The 20366-nt window shown below is 36.6% G+C and overlaps 1 protein-coding gene across 4 annotated transcripts in view; it reads left to right on the forward strand.

Moving 5' to 3' along the window:
- The first annotated feature begins 272 nt into the window (after nucleotides 1-272).
- The window catches only part of LOC115215585 (arylacetamide deacetylase), a 63651-nt gene continuing 43557 nt past the window's right edge, over nucleotides 273-20366 (forward strand). The window contains exons 1-3 of one of the 4 annotated variants that reach the window (XM_036506026.1): nucleotides 273-369; nucleotides 423-435; nucleotides 9921-10096. In XM_036506026.1, the coding sequence (XP_036361919.1) occupies nucleotides 9953-10096 (144 nt within the window). In that variant the 5' untranslated portion in view covers nucleotides 273-369; nucleotides 423-435; nucleotides 9921-9952. Of the gene's footprint in view, nucleotides 370-422; nucleotides 436-863; nucleotides 1231-2366; nucleotides 2388-9920; nucleotides 10097-20366 lie in introns of those variants that run through there. The other 3 variants (XM_029784795.2, XM_029784792.2, XM_036506027.1) reach the window with 3 other exon arrangements.

Genomic DNA, 20366 nt, shown 5'->3' on the forward strand with positions numbered 1-20366 from the left:
ATATAGCTCTCTCTCTCTCTCTCTCTCTCTCTCTCTCTCTATATATATATATATATATATATATATATATATATATTATATATATATATATATATATATATAGTCTTGTGTATGTATACATCTGCATCGTGAGTATACCGGCTCACAAGCTTAAAGTAAAAGGAACTGATTAAGTTTACTAAATACGTTCCATGTTTTACACATGCACTAAATTTGGTTGGAAAATGCACTGATGAATTTTTTTAAGAAGCATTAATGTTCACTGAATTTGTACACACATTTTGTGCCTATATTAAGTACTCATTTTCCTATTGTGAAAAGAATGCCATCTACCACGAGATCAGCTCGTACAGATGCAACAGAAGCACTTTTATACTACTTTTTCTGCAATTAAACAAATCTTGGATGATCAGCAGAGAGCGTGTCGACAAACAGGTTCGTAGACTACTTTCGATCATGATTAAATTAGGAAATGGAATAATAGTCTATTGTGAGATTAAGTATCAGTCTTGATTTGCAGTCGCCTGGCTAAGGCTTGAAAAATAACTGTACACTAAAAATTCTTGCATGGCTATATTCAAGCTTCGCCTGTTGCGTAGCTTGGGTTTTAACTGCCCTGTGCGGGACCAGATAGGCCTCCTATCGCTACAGCAAACACGTTTAAGTGACCGTCCTGTGCAAACCACACTGGGTTATGCAGTCTACGTTTTCAGCGTTTAGCCACCGGTCAGCTCTGATCAATCGTGATCATTGTCTTTTTGTTTGGTTCAAGTTGATATTACACAATTTTTCTTTAAAAAAAAAAAATTGTAAGATGTGATTTTGAGGGAAGAGATTTGACTGCTATTTCTAGCGATGTGTACTTACGAGGAGTGCTATTGTTGATCATCAGTAACTGTAAGGAAGTTAGTAACACACTGCCATATCAGTAACAGTGTTGGTAACGGTGGAGAGAAGTCAGTATGCGAACTGATTTAATAGTGCGGGGTCGTAGATGGTGTAGCTGCTGCTGATGATTTTCACTCCGACTTAGACTAAAGACCTTTAAAACTTTTAGTCTTTTTAAGACTGGCGACAGTATTACTAGTACAGTAACGATAATTTTGCACAATCAAGTTATACGTGTACTTCACATTGTGACGGCTATACAAATAACATTAATAGATAAATATATATTTATATATATATATATTTATAGTAAATCCTTGGACACTCCCTCGCATCAATTTAGTAAGTATACAAATTATTTTGATTTATCAGCATAAAAACTTGCATCGCCACTAACCGTAAAATCATTCCCGCAAAATGATTTGTAAATGTTATACGCACAAGTTTTGCATACACGTATACAGTACATGATTTTATGCCGGTTTCAAGACAACAAAATCACGTCATTTAAATTGTTGCTCTGAAAATATTCCCCTTACACATACTGTGTATATATATATATTTACCATCAGTAATCTGATGGTAAATATTTAAGTAGAGTGGAATACCCAGTTAATGCTTCCACGTTCATCGTTAAGCCGAATCTAAAGGCCACTGACAGGCAACATTTTACATAAAGACACATTCTTCTAATGTAAAAATTCTAACATTTTTTGGTATTTAGCTATTGTTAATATAGTTTATGATAAGCTTGTTTCCAATAATTGGGGTAATTATAAATTAATATTTGTCTCTTTAGTGGCTAAATTTTCAGATTTGCGACTTATTAATATATAATTGAGAAACGGCGGAGTTTCGGAACAAGCATCCTGTCTAGAAAATGTTCTCTTTTTAGGTATTTCCGAAAATGTCTTCAGTTCCTCTTTTAAACATTGACGTTTAAGATTCTGATTCCTTTAATTTCCCATTCTATTGCTCCATTCCTCTGTTTTGCAACCGGCTATATGGTTTCCATATATTTTTCGAATAATCGTTTAAGCTTAGAAAATTACCATTTTCCAAAAAATAATTAAATTTTTTAACCCTCCGGCGAATTACAAGATTCTATCTCTCCCGGTGTTTAACGAAGTGTGTGTGTATAAAAAAAATCAAGAAATTTTAATACATTAGTTACGGTATTTTCTTCTGAAGTCCAGCCCGAACAAACACCTGTGAATTATAAACCGCTGTTAATATATATTTAAGAACTTAAGGCAAAGCCTCAACCCAGTTTTTGCCCGATGCCGGGAATATACGTTTCAATTTCCAATAAACAAACATATACTCATATACATGTAATTTGACAACTTTTTGTATATCCATAATAGTTAACTCGCGCCTGCGTAAACGCACACACCTTCACACCACACGTGTATTTAGAGAAATGGAAGTTATTACTGACGTTTATACAAGTACCAAATCTTAGCTGACGTGGTACTATTTCTGTTTGATTGTTATTGGTTTGGTTTGTTCTTTTTTTTTTTTTTAATTCTTTCATTTAGTTAAAATCATAACTAATTGTAACTTAGTCGCAAGTTCAGAAATTTAGGACTGTTTGCAGTTGATTAATGAAACCATATTACTGGTACTTTCTCAATCGACCCCGAGAGGATGGAAGAATTCATTCCATAAGATTTGAACTAATAGCTGAAAGGGATGTAACCAAATACCGCAGTTCATAATATACCTTTTTACCCCCCTCCCTTTTAAGGGGTTGAGGGATAATTTATAAGTAGGTTTTTTTGGGGGGTTTTTTTTGGAAAGACTTCCGCCTATTCCCTTTCTCCCAAATTTATTTAAATTTTTTTTTTTCCAAAAATCCCCGTTTTCGGATACGGAGGTTCAGGGAAATTGCCAAAAATTGGCATTGTGAAAATTTTCCGCCCCCAAACTTCAACTTTGACTTTTTTCCGCAACACTAACCCTAAAACTATAACCACAGAAATGTTTTAAAATTTTTGTCCGAATCCTGATGTCCGTATTTTCCCGCGTATTTAGAAAAGAAAAAATTCTTTAAAAAAATATTTTACAAAGATTTTTGGAAATTTTTTTTCAGAATCTAAGGCGGTGCTCCAGCATGGCCACAGTCAAATGATTGAAACAAGTAAAGAAAAAAAAAAAATCATAATCTCCGTATTTTTCCGCATGTTTTGAGGGGGAAAAAATTCTGGAAAAAGTTTTTAAAATGAAGGAAATAGGGGTGGGGTGAGGGGTAATTTAGAAATGTCGATTTTTGCCAATTTTTCTGCAAGTCGTATTCCCCATAGTGGGGTTTGTGTCGAAAAAAAAAAGTTTTAAAAAAGGGTGGTTAGGGGGAGGAGGGACTGGCGGAAGTCTTGCCTTTTTTTTTGGGGTTTCTGTTTTATATTTTTTGCAAGCGTAAAGAATACGTACACTCAGGGATTAGGGTTAGGGTTTTTGTCAGGCCGAAAACCAGTGCTGTACATATTCTTTACCTCGGTCTTTTTTTTTTTTTTTTCAATTCTTTATATTTACCATATGCACATCTCTTGAAATATTCTGGGAGGGGGTTAGTCTATAACGTCAACCCCCGTGCTCAACTGGTACCTATTTTATCAACCCCCCCACCAAAGGATGAAAGACAAAATCGACCTTAGCAGAATGTGAATTCATAAAGTAATGAGTTCATTTTAAGGAACATATTATCTCTATATATATAAATGGCAAAATGTCTGTCCTTTAGACAAATCCACAATTTTTCAGTTAGAGGGCTTGCACTTTCTATGGTCATTCAAAACCGTCCAAGGGTGGCCGTGCACATCTTTACATTTCCCCAGTCACCCCGCAAAGCCATTAAAAAAATCAATAGAAGTGACTTTTTTGTGAATTTGCTAAAACCCAATCAAAATGCCCAAAACTTGATACACCAATTGAATGCCAGCTAGCTGTATGTGGTTGGTCAGAGATTTGGACAGTACTCACGTGTATGTGCGCATGCATGCAGCTGTATATGCATGCAGTAGCACTATGACCCGGCGTTACCGGGTCATAGTGCTAGTTTTAACTACAATGTGAAAAGTGAACAAAATGGTCACAGAATAAGTTTTACTTCTATGGGGGGAAAACAATGGAATTGTAGGAAATGCTAATTGAAACAGATTTGCAAGCCCACAAAATATTCATTGGGAGTCAATGACAGTTATCTCTCCTAATCGAACATTCTAGAATATTCCAGAAAATTCTAGGTGAACATGATTAACTCCCCCATTGCTAATGTACTACGCATAACTTCAAAATAGCACTAGTAGCACATCACCTATTTAAGCGGCATTCCTGCTTAAATCAGCCTCTCTCTGTTTCTTCAAGACACAAGGTCCACCTTGACCTAGAAAGAACCAGGCACATGAATTCGATATCTGATTTCCTACCAATAGCTCATCATGGTATTCTATGCCTGGTGCTTGTGGAAAGTAAATCTCATAGCTTGATATTTTTTTCTATTTACTCAGTCATCATGGAACATGGCAAGTTGTTCAAAATCTTTCCTCACCCCAGAAATCTTTATTGAACATTGTATACTCTCTGTACACGTTCATTTATCAAATGTCAATAAAACCTTGAACATGAAGCTATTCACACAGGATAAGTGTTATTGTCTTTTATTACACAGAAATATTTCATGGTTATTGGATTAATGATTCAGTCCATTGACATTTTTATTAGCGATTTCCCATGCTAAACGATTGATCTAACTAGTTTCTAGTCTTCATGCCAGAATAGTTAATGGAGTCTGGTTCGGCCCCCAGCCTTACTGGCTCAGGTCAAACTGCCCAACGAATGCCAGCATGAAAAATGGATGTTAAATGATGAAGATGCATGTTTTCTATGTGCCTTCACAGTGATACCCTTTAACCCTTTCATTAGCAACCCAGCTGAAACTGGCTCTGGCTCTGAGTACAAACATCTTGTTTTCATAAGTTTTGAATTAAAATTTTCCACCAAACCTTAGTCACAATTTATGTTCCTAACACTTTATGAAAACTAAGTTATTTTACTAAATCCTTTGTTATATCTTTATATATAAAGCTGAAGTTGTCTTTGTGTGGCAGGTTTGGTAGCCTTCAACTAACACTATCTCCTCCAAGACCCTGCAGTGCAAGTTGACCAAAATTGAGAGTATGATAGAAGAAGGCTTGCTCTTCATTCTGTAGAAGAAAAAATTCAAATCAGACCATGTTAAGACCAAAAATTATTTACATCAAAAGGTGCTTTTCTTCTATGAAAATCCCTATTTTTTACGATTTTTTGACTGCTGTGTTGCCATTTTTTGGTGTATTTCAACCAGAAATAAATACAGTAATGAAAGGGTTAAAGAAAATTATGGTAACGTTTGTGTTTCTTACAAATAATACATCACAGGCATGGCTGTGTTGTTAAAAAGCTTGCTTCTTAGCTACATGGTTTCAGGTTCAGTCCCACTGCATGGCACCTTGGGCAAGTGTCTTCTGTTATAGCCATGGGCTGACAAAAGTCTTGTGATTGAATTTGGTAGGTAGAAGTTATTGTCATGTGTGTGTAAGTGTTTGTGCCGAGTAACAAAGGGAAATTGCTTGTTAGTTTTGATGTCTTTAGACAAAAGAAAATATCTTATTTGAAAAATGAGAGTTGACATTCGACCATAGAACACCACTCAAAGAAACCTCATCCAGCCCATACAAGCATGGAAGAAGCAGACATAAAGACAATGGCTGTAAAGTAGAGAATTTATAGACCAACTCTTGAACACACTTCTGCATGCAGCAGTGTATTCAAGAGTGACAGTATTCTGCATAGATTTCTCGTAAGAACAAAACCTACCCAAAACTGATCCAAACTAAAGAACTATATCTGTAATTCTCCATAACATTTGTAAAAGCTGACAAGGCTAATGAAAAAGTCTTTAATGAAAGGGGAAATAGCAAAGTCAGGAATGAGTGAATATATCGGATGCCACAGGAAATTGTTCAATGAAACTGCTATTATAAAGAATGATGGCGGAAACAAAGTAATGAAGTAATTCATGGAACCACTTAATGATAATAGTAAGCATAGCCTTGACTTCAGCTCAGTATGAAATCAAATGCAAATATCCTAAACATACTATACATATATAGATATATATATATATAGATAGATAGATAGATATACAGGGCGGCCCAAAAGTTGGTTTGCAATTATTCAATTATCTCTTTTGCATTTATATATTAACAGTTTGGATCTTAATTATAAAATATGTAACTATTACACTATGATAATTTAGTTAATTTTGTCAAGCTCCCTTTTCAGTTTGTAAGATAGGAATTTAAATGTAATAAAATGATTTAAAAGAAATTTAAAGTACCTACTTGATAACTGTAAGCCTACATTTGGACCACTCTACATATATATATATGGCGTTAGGAAGGGCATCCAGCCGTAGAAACACTGCCAGATCTGACTGGGCCTGACGAAGCCTTCCAGCTTCACAGACCCCAGTTGACCCGTCCAACCCATGCTAGCATGGAAAGCGGACGCTAAACGATGATGATGATGATATATATTGGTAAAAACAGTAAGATAACAAAAGAAAGAAAGAGACCTCAATATTATGTAAATAGAGGAATTCATCTGTAAATATAATATGTGACAATTATTCGGTAGCCAAGATAAAACTCCGAGTTTCAAATGCCGAGGTGGAAATCCACACCACCATCTCTTCAGTTATCCGGCCATCTGAAAATCCATTTCATAGAATAATCTATGTAATAGGCGTCCATATATATATAGTTTACAGTTCCAGCATAGGTGGAAACAACAAAAAAATGTACTCCATCCAGTGAGAGATAAATATCATTTAATATATATGATTACAAAAGAGCTACTAATAGTTTCATGCTTTAAGATACATTAAATTGGCAGATTTATATAATATGCCATAGATGTTGATGATGATGTATCTCCAAGTATTCTTGGTCTTCTTTCCTTTCTTCTTGTTCCATTCAACCCTCTGCGTGTTTTTTGGTTTTTTTTTTTGTTTTTCTGTTTGTTTGTTTTTACTTCTCATTTCTTGTCATGTTTTGTCATGCTCTAGTGTCCTGGTTTTTAGAAACATTTTACGTATGAGCTGAGCCTGAAAGATTGCTGGGAGATGCTATTAGTAGCTCTTTTGTAATTGTGTATATTAAATTATATATATATATATATATATATATATATATATTCTGCCAGATCAGAGTGGAGTCTGGTGCAGCCATCTGGTTCGCCAGACCTCAGCCAAATCATCCAACCCATGCTAACATGGAAAGCGGATGTTAAACGATGATAATGATGATGAGTTTAAATCATAATAAATGCACAAACAAGTGGGAAACAGACACAGATGGTCGCCAACTCCTCATTAGTTATCAGTCAGTGAGTCAATTGCAATTTCTCATCTAACCAATAATATTGTATCCCCTACTGGTGGTACTGATGGAAAACACTATCAGGAATTGGCACTGACATCTATATATATGTCATACCTTTGTGCATCTATTGTTTAAAATGAGCACACTCTAGGGAGATTTTACCTACTGGATTAGTGTGTTAACAATACCTAGTGGATTAGTGTTAATAAACCTCATCGATTTGGTATTAATAATTACCAGTGATTTAGAAGGTTATGAATTCAAGTCTGCTTTGAAACTGTATATAGATATTCAGGAATGATACATAACAATATTGAATACAGCTTAATTGAAAACACAAATGAGGATGTTGTTAATTAGGCATGACCCTGTGATTAAACAGCTTGCTTTCCAACAATGTGACTTCAGGTTCAGTCCCAATGCACAGCACTCTGGACAAAGGTGCATTGGCCCAGGGATATGGTTGAATATCTTTAATATATTAATATATCTCTGGGTCAACTAATAATGCCTGTTAAAGAAACTTGTCATGTATGTATGTGTGTATAAATAAAAAGATGTGTATATATATATATATATATATATATATATATATATATATAGGGTCATCCCATAATTAATGTGGTTTTTTCAGTTGTATGAACTAAAAGTTGGAGGGTGATGGGATAAACTACCTGCATCAACTTGCTATAAAAGCAGGTAGTAATTTTACCTTGTCTTTATTCTTAGTGCAAGTTTTGAAGAGTGTATTTCGATTTTAATAGTCATTTTTTCAAAGCTATAATGAAAGTGACAAAGGGGCATATTCGGCATATTTTGCTTTATGAGTTCAATAAAGGCAACAACACAACAGAAAGTGCAAAGAATATTAATGCAGTATATGGGGATCAGACAATAAGCATAAGCCAGTGTCAACGGTGGTTCCAGAAAATCCGAGTTGGAAACTACAGTCTAGAAGGTGAGCTTCATCCTTGAAGATCTGTAGAGCTCAATGAGGACGTCCTGCAAACCCTGGTGGAACAAAATCCCATCATAAGTGTTGAGGAACTAGCTGAGAAGCTTGGATTTGGTCATTCTACCATTCATTGATACGAGCACTAGAAGAAAAATAACCATCTTTGGTTTCAAGATGAAAGGTGTTCTTCCATCAGGATAATGCTCAGCAACATACAGCAAGGATGACATTCCAAAGGTGTGAGCAGTTTGAATGGAAAACAATGCCCCACCCTCCATATTTGCTGCACATTGCCCCATCTGATTATCATTTATTCCACAGTCTTCAAAATCATTTGGATGGAAAAAATAGGAATTCTGTAGACGAGGTCAGAACAGTACAGGAGGAGTATTTTTTATCACAGGCAAGTGAATTTTGGAAGAGGGGCCTTGCAAGTCTACCAGATAGATGGAAGAACGTTGTAGAAAATGAAGAAGAGTATATTTTAGATTAAAAAAGAACTTCATCTTAATTTTGAAAAATATAAGAAGTATAAAAAAAATGGCATTATTTATGGGATGACCCAATATATAGTTCAAAAGTTAGACAAAGGGAAAAATGGACATAAACTGGGCAGAAACATAACAAACAGGAAAGGAAGACAAAGACACAATACAAGGAACAGTTGCAGCTGATTTTCTCATCAGCTGGTTTCCAAGATGTCTTTGTGGTTTCATGCTATTTAAAACCAAAATCACTCTTGTCTAACAAGAGCAGCATAGCATAGAGCTACAGGTAAAAGGTGAAGAATGTGTGCAAGGACAGAACATAATAACATTGCATGTGAGATAAGAAATAATGACAAGATATAATAGACAAGGTTTGGTACATATACAAAAGAAAATGCTGTACAATAGGCTAAAGGAATAATTATATGTGTACAGGACTGTATATCATCATCCTTTAATGTATATTTTCCATGTTGGCAGGGTGGGACAGTTTGATCAGAATTGGCAAGTTGGAAGGCTGCACTGGGTTCCAGTCTGATTTGGCTTGGTTTCTATGGCTGGATGCCCTTCCTTAACATCAACCACTTTACAGTAGTGCTGGGTGCTTTTAACATGGCATCAGCATGAATATTTATATGTATGTAGTTTGTGATTGCCACCCCCACTGCTTGATAGTGCTGGTTTGTTTATGTCCCTGTAACTTAGTTTTGGAAAAGAGCCCAATGGAATAAGTACCAGACATAAGAACCACTACTATGGGTGATATGTTTTGACCAAACCCTTCAAGTCAGTACCTAGCATGCCCACAGTCCATTGACTGAAAGAGGGGCAAGATAAGAGATTTGATCATTTCTCAAAGGTATAGACACAGAATATATTAAATAATCAAATTAAGGACACAGGAAATGTGTCAAAGCCGACAGGAAGCGTTGATGCTTCCTAGGGCTAAATAACGGTGGTGTGATTCCCTTTATGGGACTGTCACGTTAAGTTGACAGTATACAACTACTCTATCATTCCACCACTGCTTATATCTCTTTGAGATATTTAGAAATTTAATATTTCTAATCAAATTAAAGTTTTTCCTAATTAAACCTGTTTACTTTCTATTTAGTTACTCTGTGTTTTCATATAAAATTGACTTTTGTTTTTATATTTTTACAGAATTGTAACATTTGAAGAATATTTGAATCAAAATGATCTTGAAAAACCTTGGAGTCATTTTGGCAATTATAACTGTGTTGATATCTTATTGGTTATATGAGCCATTGCCTGATTCAGTAGCAGAACCTTGGAAGTTACGTACAGTAATAGCAGGAAGTAAAGTCCTACATGCTGTTGTAAGTATATCATTATTCTACATTAATTTATTAATTTTTATCAATATTATTATTTACATTTGACAGATATTTGTTCTCATCTTTGTTGTTAACACAAAGTTTTGGCTGATATACCCTCCAGCCTTCATCAGGTGTCTTGTGGAAATTTCAAACCTGGGTTTTCATTCCTAAGGTATTTTTCGATGTTGTTGTTGTTAATATTATTATTATTGTTATTATCATTATTAATATTATTATTATTATTATTCAGGTCACTGCCTGGAATCAAAATCGGAATCTTGGGGTTAGTAGCCCGTGCTCTTAACCACTAAGCCATATACCCGTGGTTAAGAGCACAGGCTACTAACCCCAAGATTCTGAGTTCGATTCCAAGCAGTGACCTGAACAATAATAATGATAATAACAACATCGAAAAATACCCTAGGAATGAGAACCCAGGTTCGAAATTTCCCCAAGACACCTGATGAAAGCTGGAGGGTATATCAGCTGAAATGTTGTGTTAACAACAACAAGATGAGGACAAATATCTGTCGAATGTAAATAATGTACATAATTCCTCATCTCTTAAATATAGAACTGTAATATTATTATTGTTATTATTAAGTTAGCACTTTGGACAAAATGCTTAGTGGTATTTTGCCCATCGCTACATTCTGAGTTCAAATTCCACCAAGGTCGACTTTGCCTTTCATCCTTTCAGGGTCAATAAATTAAGTACCAGTTAAGTACTGGGGTCGATGTAATCGACTTACCCTCCCCCATATTTCAGGCCTTGTGCCTATAGTGTTAAAGATTATTATCATTATTATCATAGAAGATGCTTGGAGTAGTGGTTAGGATGTTGCACTCAAGATCATGAGATCCTGGTTTCAGTTCCTAGACCAGGTGATGCATTGTGTTTTTTAGTTAAAACACTTCATCACACGGTGCTCTGCCATCACTACGACACCTGACATGTGGTACACCACACACCTGCTCAGGTAGCATTGATTTGATGGAGTTAATGAGCTAATGTACAACACATGCATTTAATCATTATAAACAAATCATTTGTGCAGATTGTTCAGCAAAAGCTAAAACACTCATACATCATCTTTCAAGGGAGAGTCCACCATCATCATTATTATTATTATTATTATTATTGAGTGAGAGAGCAGTGTATGCCATCAAAGTGACATGAGGTACAACTATACAAAGCCCAATATACCCATCATGACTACCCGTCTGATAAGAGTACACCAGGCATATGCATCACATCTGCATGTGCATAAAATGGTGATTTCATATCAAGATAAACAACACATGACCTTGCAGATGGAACCCAGTTAGAATTTTCTTCATGTTGAGTAACCCATCCCACTCAAAGTGTCTCATTATTATTGTTGTTGTTGTTATTCAGCAGTCTTATTTTTATCATGTGCTTTCGCTGCACTACCAAGTGCAGCTGTGTGTGCCTTGGGTATGTGCTGTGGTTTGTTTTGGTGTTGTTATTTTTACTATTGAATATGCTTTAAGTAGGATTTCTACTGTGCCTGGTAGTGCTATTTTCTGTATGTTATATATACTTGTTAGTCCTGCTGTTTTGGTTATGTATTTGTATGGTTTTTACCCATACTTGATACACCTATTATAAGTATTGCTTCTGTTTTTAGGCTCCACATTTGGGTTATCTCTATTTCCAGATCTTTGTATTTTGAGTGTTTCTCCTTTTCATCATCTGCTGTTGCTGCTATTATTTGTGTGTGTGTGTGTGTGTGTGTGTGTATAGTCTTTTATTCTCTTATTTGTTTCAGTCATTTGACAGCGGCCATGCTGGAGCACCGCCTTTAGTCGAACAAATTGACCCCAGGACTTATTCTTTGTGAGCCTAGTACTTATTCTGTCGGTGTCTTTTGCCAAACCGTTAAGTGACAGGGATGTAAACACACCAACATCAGTTGTCAAGCAATGGGGGGACAAACACAGGCACACACACACACACACATATATATGACTGGCTCCTTTCAGTTCCCATCTACCATATCCACTTTCAAGGCTTTGGTCAGCCCAAGGCTAATGTGGAAGTCACTTGCCCATGATATCACACAGTGGGACTGAACCCGGAACCATGTGGTGATTAAGCAAGCTACTTACCACACAACCATGCCTATATATATATATATATATATATATATATATATATATATATATATATATATGTAAAATTATTGTCATTTTCTGTCAGCTTTCCATGCTGGTATTGATTGGATAGTTCAACTGCATTTGATAGGCTGGATGGTCACCTCTTGCTCAGATGTCGCAGTTTTGGTATGGCACAGTTTCTGTACTTTTCATGGTACCAGCACTAGAGAGTATTTCATGCCCTCTGTGAGACTAAAGAACCCTCTCAGCCCTGAGTTGTATCTATTCAATCCTCCAATCACTTTGCAGAATGCACTGGATGCATTTTATATCATTCGAGGGAGGTCATTTTGTTACTCTTTGCAAGACTAAGAAGCAACAGTAATGGAGAGAAAGTGATGTGTTGAGAGAAGTTAAATTATGATGATTGACACAGATTTATTATCACTGGGAGGAGACCTTGCTGGGGTAAAGGATAATAGAGAGAAAAGAAAGAGTCATGTCAAGGATTAGTGAAAGAGAAAAAGAGATAGCAAAGGATACTCAGTAGGGAGTGAACACATATCTACCGCACTTGGATGTGATCCAAGGCAAGTTGTCTTGCTTGGTCTAGGACTTTTAAATACCTAGTGTTATTAGGGAGTCTCCCTGAACACTATTTCACGGCGAATTTGGCCAATAAACAAAACACACACATTGTATATGTGCATATGTGTGATTGATATTATATATGCCAGGTTCAATGAATTAACACATAGGTGGTTGAGTGTAAAACACTGTACTCTGAGTGTACAACATTAAGGGTACAACACTGACATATTGTACCCTTGATGTAATTCTACAGCAGAGTCAGCATTACATAGTGTGATTTGGCTGGGCCTTTTATTTATTGACACAATCATAGCCTTTTGAAGAAAACAGCCTCTTTTTCACTTTGGTCTTATGCTTAATTATTTGTAACTTCTTTAATAAATGATATACAAAAAAAAAAAACCCACATCAGCTGAGCTATAGCCTTTAGACCCAAACTTTATCAGGTTAAAGTGCAAAAAAGTGGCCTGATGTATCAAATTGGCCATGTGTCTTGTGAGCTTTCAGCTAATATAAAAATGATATGATTAGTCTATTACAAATAGAGTTGTCAGAGTTGATGATAACGTTGAGGTGTAGAAAGTTATGTACCAGCTGCACAGGTCTTATTGTAAATGGTTTTGTGTCCTACAGAGAGTGTATGGGGTGTCAATAAATGTTACTGTTTTCTATGTTGTGCAGTGCGAACGTGGTTGTATGGTTATGAAGTTTGCTTCCCACAAGGCTTTAGGTTCAGTCCCATATCATATAACACCCTGGGCCGTCTTAAGCCTTATGAGTGAACTTGGTAGACTGAAACTGAAAGCCTGATGTTGGTGTTGGAGAATATCAGAATAATAAAGAAAGCCCAAGATGAAGACGAATGGCAAATATTTATTTCTTTATGGCCCACAAGGGGCTAAATATAGAGGGGACAAACAAGGACAGACAAAGGGATTAAGTCGACAGCACTGATCCCAGTGCGTAACTGGTACTTAATTTATCAACTTCAAAATGACGAAAGGCAAAGTCAACCATGGCGGAATTTGAACTCAAAATGTAACGGCAGACGAAATACCGCTAAGCACTTTGCCCGAAATGCTAACGATTCTACCAGCTCGCCACACTATGGAGTGCTAAAAAAATGTTTCAAGTGTTTCAACAACAGAAATGCCAAGGGAATGACTTGACTTGACTTGATCTGCCAATCATTCTATAACAATAAGGATAAAATTTACTTATATGTGGCTTGGCAAAATCATTAGAGCATTGGGAAAAAGGTGTGTAGTATTTCTTTCAGCTCTTTATGTTCTGGGTTTTCGTTTGATCGAGACCATTATTATTATTATTATTATCATCTTTATTAAGGCAGTGAGCTGGCAGAATCGTTAGCACACCAGGTGAAATGCTTAGTGGCATTTCATCTGTCTTTACATTCAGAGTTCAAATTCTGCCAAGGTCAACTTTGCCTTTTATCTTTTCGGAGTCATTGAAATAAGTACCAGTTGAGCACTTGGGTCATTGTAATCGACTAGCCCCACCCCCCAAAATTTCAGGCCTTGTGCCTATAGTAGAAAGGATCATTATTATCATTATGATGCTAGCAAGCCAGCAGAATGATTAGCATATCAGATGAAAATGTTAAGCAGCATTTCTTCCAACTTTTTATGTTCACAGTTCAAATAACAAGGCCCACTTTTCCTTTCATCATTTCAGGTCTGATAAGATAATGTGCCAGTCAAGTACTGGAGTCAATGTAATACTAACTGCTTTCTCCTAAAAATTGCTGGCCTTGTGCCAAAATTTGAAATTAGATAATAATGATTGATATTACTAAATACCTTCAAGGCGGTGAGCTAGCAGAATCATTAGCACGCCAGGCAAAATGCTTACCGTCATTTTATCTGTCTTTACATTCTAAGTTCAAATTCTGCCAAGGTTGACTTTGCCCTTCAACTTTTCGAGGTCAGTAAAATAAGTACCAGTTGAGTACTGGGGTTCATGTAATCAACTATCCTACTTCCCCAAAATTTCAGGCCTTGTATCTATAGTAGAAAGGCTATTACTAAATACTTTCCTGTATTTAACCCTCAAATTCTATGAAATTTACTTTTCATACAATCAGTGTTAATAAAGAGGGGCAGGAGCGGCTGTGTGGTTAGTAGCTTGCTTACCAACCACATGGTTCTGGGTTCAGTCCCACTGCGTGAAACCTTGGGCAAGTGTCTTCTACTATACCCTTGGGCCGACCAAAGCCTTGTGAGTGGATTTGATAGATGGAAACTGAAAGAAGCTCGTCGTATATATGTATATATATATATATATGTGTGTGTTTGTATATCTGTTTATTCCCCCAACATTGCTTGACAACTGATGCTGGTGTGTTTATGTCCCCATAACTTAGCGGTTCAGCTAAAGAGACCGATAAAATAAGTACTAGGCTTACAAGGAATAAGTCCTGGGGTCGATTTGCTTGATGAAAGGTGGTGCTCCAGCATAGCCACAGTCAAATTACTGAAACAAGTAAAAGAGTAAAAGATATGTGGTACTAGCCATTCACTAGTCCTGCAATTTTTTATCAAGCTACTTTATCAAAATCTCAAAGCTACAAGATAATGCATGATTAAATTGAAACAAAATGAATAAATAAATATTACTTTTGACAGAACAATATGAATGCTAAAGGGTTTATCTCTTCTGGCAAAAGTTCTCTTCTTTCCATACCAGGTGACACTATTTTCCTCCCTCTCTATATACACACACATAAATATATATATATATACATATATGCAACAGGTTTCTTTCAGTTTCCCTCAACCAAATCCACTCACAAGGCTTTGGTTGGCCCGAGGATATAGTAGAAGACACTTGCTCAAGGTACCGTGCAGCAGGACTGAACCCAGAACCATGTGGTTGGTAAGCAAGCTACTTGCCACATACCACATGCCTCCTTTTCTATTTAGTGCAGTATATTCTGCTAACATCACTTTGAGGTCTCTTACTTCATACAGGTCCATTACTTTTCTAATTTTCTTGACTAAACTAACCTCCTTCAATATATCTCAAAAGTGACGTGACCCACGTTTTAATGGCTGTGTACTGATCTTTATTTTCTAACCTAGATCTGAACTCTAATTTTTAACCTTCTTAACTTCTAATTTTAACCTTTGTACTGAAATATATATCATTTATCTATCTAATTCTTCTATATTTACATCCTACATGTATCTACTTGATTTGTGGTTTCCTTCTCCTATAAGTGCATCCATTACTTCCCACCATCTTTCTTCTTTCCTTTATTAAAATCTTGACACTTCTTCATCTCATATCCATTTGAACATCTTTGCTTAATCCAGATACTGCTCGCAGTAAAGAGTCTGTTTGATCTTTCCTTGTGAATAGTTTCGTGTCATCCATAAAGAGGTGATTTCCTTCTTAATAATATAATAGTATTGCTAAAGCTATTATTACATATCATAAAAATCAAATAGCACAAGCTATCCACCCTGGAAGATTCCATTCCTGATATTGATACTTCCTACTTCTTCACCAGTTAGCAATTGTTTCCCATTTACACACACACTTTACAAAGAACTTTCTTATATCCTCCGCTATATCTACTATCTCTGAACTTTCTCTGACTCAGCAATGATGAATCATGATGTAGGTATTTTCATAATCAATACTATCAATCAATAATTGGTGCTTAATAACTCTACACACCCTTCAGCTTTATTTCTTCTCAAGAAGCATTATATATATATAACTCATTCTCTTTATATCGTTACATACATTTAACTTATACACTGGCTGTTTATTCATTTATATACATACATACATACATATAACCCTTTCACACTTATTCGTTCATTCCGCTCTTCGTTCTTTCGTTCCCCCTCTCTCACATTTCTTTGCCTTCTCTTCTTACTCACTTTCCCTCCACCTTTCACTTCACTGTGTCCCTGTCATTTTTTTCTCGCCCCTCCTTAATTCTTCTGTCCCTCTACTTCTACTTCTCTCTCTTCTCTTCCCCCTCCTTAATTCTTTTGTTCCTTTGCTTCTACTTGTCTTTCTTCTCTTCCCAGACTGCTCGCTCTTTCTTTCTGGGTCTGACCATGGTCCATGCAACATCGATATTCTTCCCTGTGTTTGTGAAATATTTGTATCTCTGCTGTAAGGCTTCATTTCCACACACACCAGCTTAATTCAATTTGTCCTTAGTCGAAAGACACCTGTTGTTATATCCTGTTATTATTTATATTGTATTTTTTTTATTGTATTTATATTTGTGTAACATTACCTGTTTTTTCTGTCCTTGATTTTGTATACATTCAATGCTTTCTTCCAAGGAATCTAATGCTCTTAGCTTAGTTTTTCCTTGGGGCTGGCCAGATTGGAGCAGTCTCAAGAATAATCAGCCAAAATGCGAGGATGATCTGATTCTTGACTGAAGATAGAAAACTTCGAATGACCTGTCCTTGTTGTCTTTGTATCGTCTATCTGGATGTTTTGTTGTCTCTTTTTGTATCACCTAGTTGTCCGGATGTTTTGAGTTCTTGTCCCATTTTGTATTTTATATATAAATATATATATATATACATGCATACATTTAACTTTTATATAGACTGGCTCGTTTACATAATCATATGCCTTGGTTGTCATGTATACATTATACTATTGTACATCATGGTTCTCTTTTATCTATGCATACATTAATGGCACTCCGTCAGTTATGACGAGTGTTCCAGTAGATCCAGCCAATGGGGCAGCCTGCTTCTGAAATTAATGTGCACATGTCCAAGCACTCCACCAACACATGTACCCTCATTGTAGTTCTCAGGGACATTCAGTGTGACACAGAATGTGACAAGGCTGGCCTTTTGAAGTAAAGTACTACTCAGTTTTGCCAGCTGAATGGACTGAAGCAATGTGAAATAAAGTGTCCTGCTCAAGGTCACAACACACCACTGGGAATCAAACTCATGACCTTACAATCATGAGCCAAATATTCTAACCACTAACTGTTATATATCCTAGCTGTTTTTATATTCATATTTAAATATATATTCTTTTTACTACAATGATCACAGTACTGTCCTTGGTATGAGGAACATGTTGAGGAGGATGCTTGAGTTTGAGGTAAATGGACAGCGAAAGCAAGGTAGATTGAGGAAAACGTGGAGGAGACAGGTGTAAGAGGGGATTGGGAGGGTTGGCTTGAGAAGGAAGGGCACCCAAAACCAGGTGAGATGGTGTGAGGGCATTTGCTATGGCATTGAGGTAGATCCGGCTACAATGGGATTCCATACTTGATCTCATGGAAAATCCTTAAGAACCAAGGCCCCTACATCAATGGGACAAGTGCTGCAGGTTATGCATTAACAGGGACAAAATCTGATTTAAAACACTGGATGATGATGATATATATCGTCTGTAAAAAAACATAAATCCGAAAGAAGAAGCACACTCTAAGATGTTGAGCTGTATATATTAAAAATGGGGAAAGCCGGTTTATAGGATTATCTTAGGTTTCCTATCCAGAAAGGGTTTAGCTTTATGGCGTATCATCAGATCCCAAAACCTGTTAGACCAAGACCTCTTCAAAAATATGGAGAAGGAAATGACTCACTACTCAAAGGTAACAATTGGGGGTTATCTCCCTTGGCTATCGACTTCCAGCTATGCCACCATCTTGTGGGCTCCAAAAAACTAGCAAGAACCTCCTGAAATGTAAACATGGCCCGAAAATCTCCATTCTGGAGTTACAGATGTTCCCTGGTTCAAGTGACTCCTTTAGGATTCTCGCCCATTCAGCTATGCATAATCTGCAGCACTTTGTCCCATTGATGTAGGGGGCTGGGTTCTTGAGGATTTTCCTTGAGATTAAGTACGGAATCCCATTGTCTCTTAGTTGCCAGACACAGTTGGCCAGTGATGTTACATATCTCCTTTCTGGAACTCTGAAGGCGGACCTGTGGTTAGAGAGACATTGCTTGAAAGAGTTCCTGGAACATCCAATGTATCTCCGTGGGCCTGTATCTGCTGGAGGTGGTGATGATGGCGTCGGTAATGGTATCGCCACTGCCGGTTATAGTGAAGGCTCTGTTGTTGTTGATGAGGACCAATAGCAAAGGGAGATAATCCCCAGTTTTTACCACTGAGTAGTGAGGAATTTCCTCCTCCATATTTTGAAGAGGTCTTTGGCCAACAGGTTTTGGGATCTGATGACACGCCATAAAGCTAAACCCTTAATGGATAGGAAACCTAAGGTAATCCCATAAACTAGCGTTCCCCATTTTTAGTATACATATACACACACACACAAACACATGCACACACACACATGCACGTATATATATATTTCTTTATTGTCCACAGGAGGCTAAACATAGAGGGAACAAACAAAGGGATTAAGTCAATTACATCGACCCTAGTGCGTAACTGGTACTTATTTAATCGATCCCGAAAGGATGAAAGCAAAGTCGACCTCAGCAGAATTTGAACTCAGGACATAATGGCAGACAAAATACCACTAAGCATTTCGCCTGGCGTGCTAATGACTCTGCCAGCTCACCACCCTATACACACACACACAGTGAGAGAGAGACACTTAACTATCGTACTTATCAAAAACGTCCTTTATTGATAGATATATTATCAGTCTCAAATTGTCAGCTTTTGTCTCTGAGTGCTTTGAACAACTCTTGTGATAAATATAGAATATCATCTAATTTTGTTATTTCCCTAAGGCAAGAATTTTCTTTGTTTTAATCAACAGACTTCTACTTCATGATTAACAGGGGATTTTCACTTGAGTATTTCCCTTTCATCTTCTACTTGTTTCAGCCATTAGACTGCGGCCATGCTGGGGCACCACCTTAAAGAATTTTAGTCAAACGAACCAACCACATTTTTTTTTTTATAAAGCCTTGCACTTATTTTACTGGTCTCTTTTGATGAACTGCTAAGTTACAGGAATGTAGATACACCAATACCAGCTGTCAAGCGGTGGTGGTAGTGGGGGACAAATACAGACACAAAGACATGCACACAGATGGGCTTCTTTCAGTTTCCATCTACCAAATTCACTCAAGGTTTTGGTCAATCTGTGGCTATAGTAAAAGACAGTTGCCCAAATTGCTATGCAGTGGGACTGAACCCAGAACCATGTAGTTGGGAAGCAAACATCTTACAACACAGCCATACCTGTGCCTAAAATGTAATCAATGAGGATTAACTGTAGCTTTCTTTTATCATTTCTATTATTTCCAAGAATTGGTTGTTAACAGATGTTTACAATTTACTCTTCTTTCTTTTACTTGTTTCAGTCATTTGACTGTGGCCATACTGGAGCACTGCCTTTAGTCAAGCAAATCAACCCCAGGACTTATTCTTTGGAAGCCTAGTACTTATTCTATCAGTCTCTTTTGCTGAACTGCTAAGTTACTGGGACGTAAACACACCAGCATCGGTTGTCAAGCGATGTTGGGGGGACAAACATATATACACACACATACATACATACATACATACATACATACATATATATATATACACACATATATATATATATATATAT

This window comes from Octopus sinensis, linkage group LG9 (genome assembly GCF_006345805.1).
Source record: "Octopus sinensis linkage group LG9, ASM634580v1, whole genome shotgun sequence".
Taxonomy (NCBI): domain Eukaryota; kingdom Metazoa; phylum Mollusca; class Cephalopoda; order Octopoda; family Octopodidae; genus Octopus; species Octopus sinensis.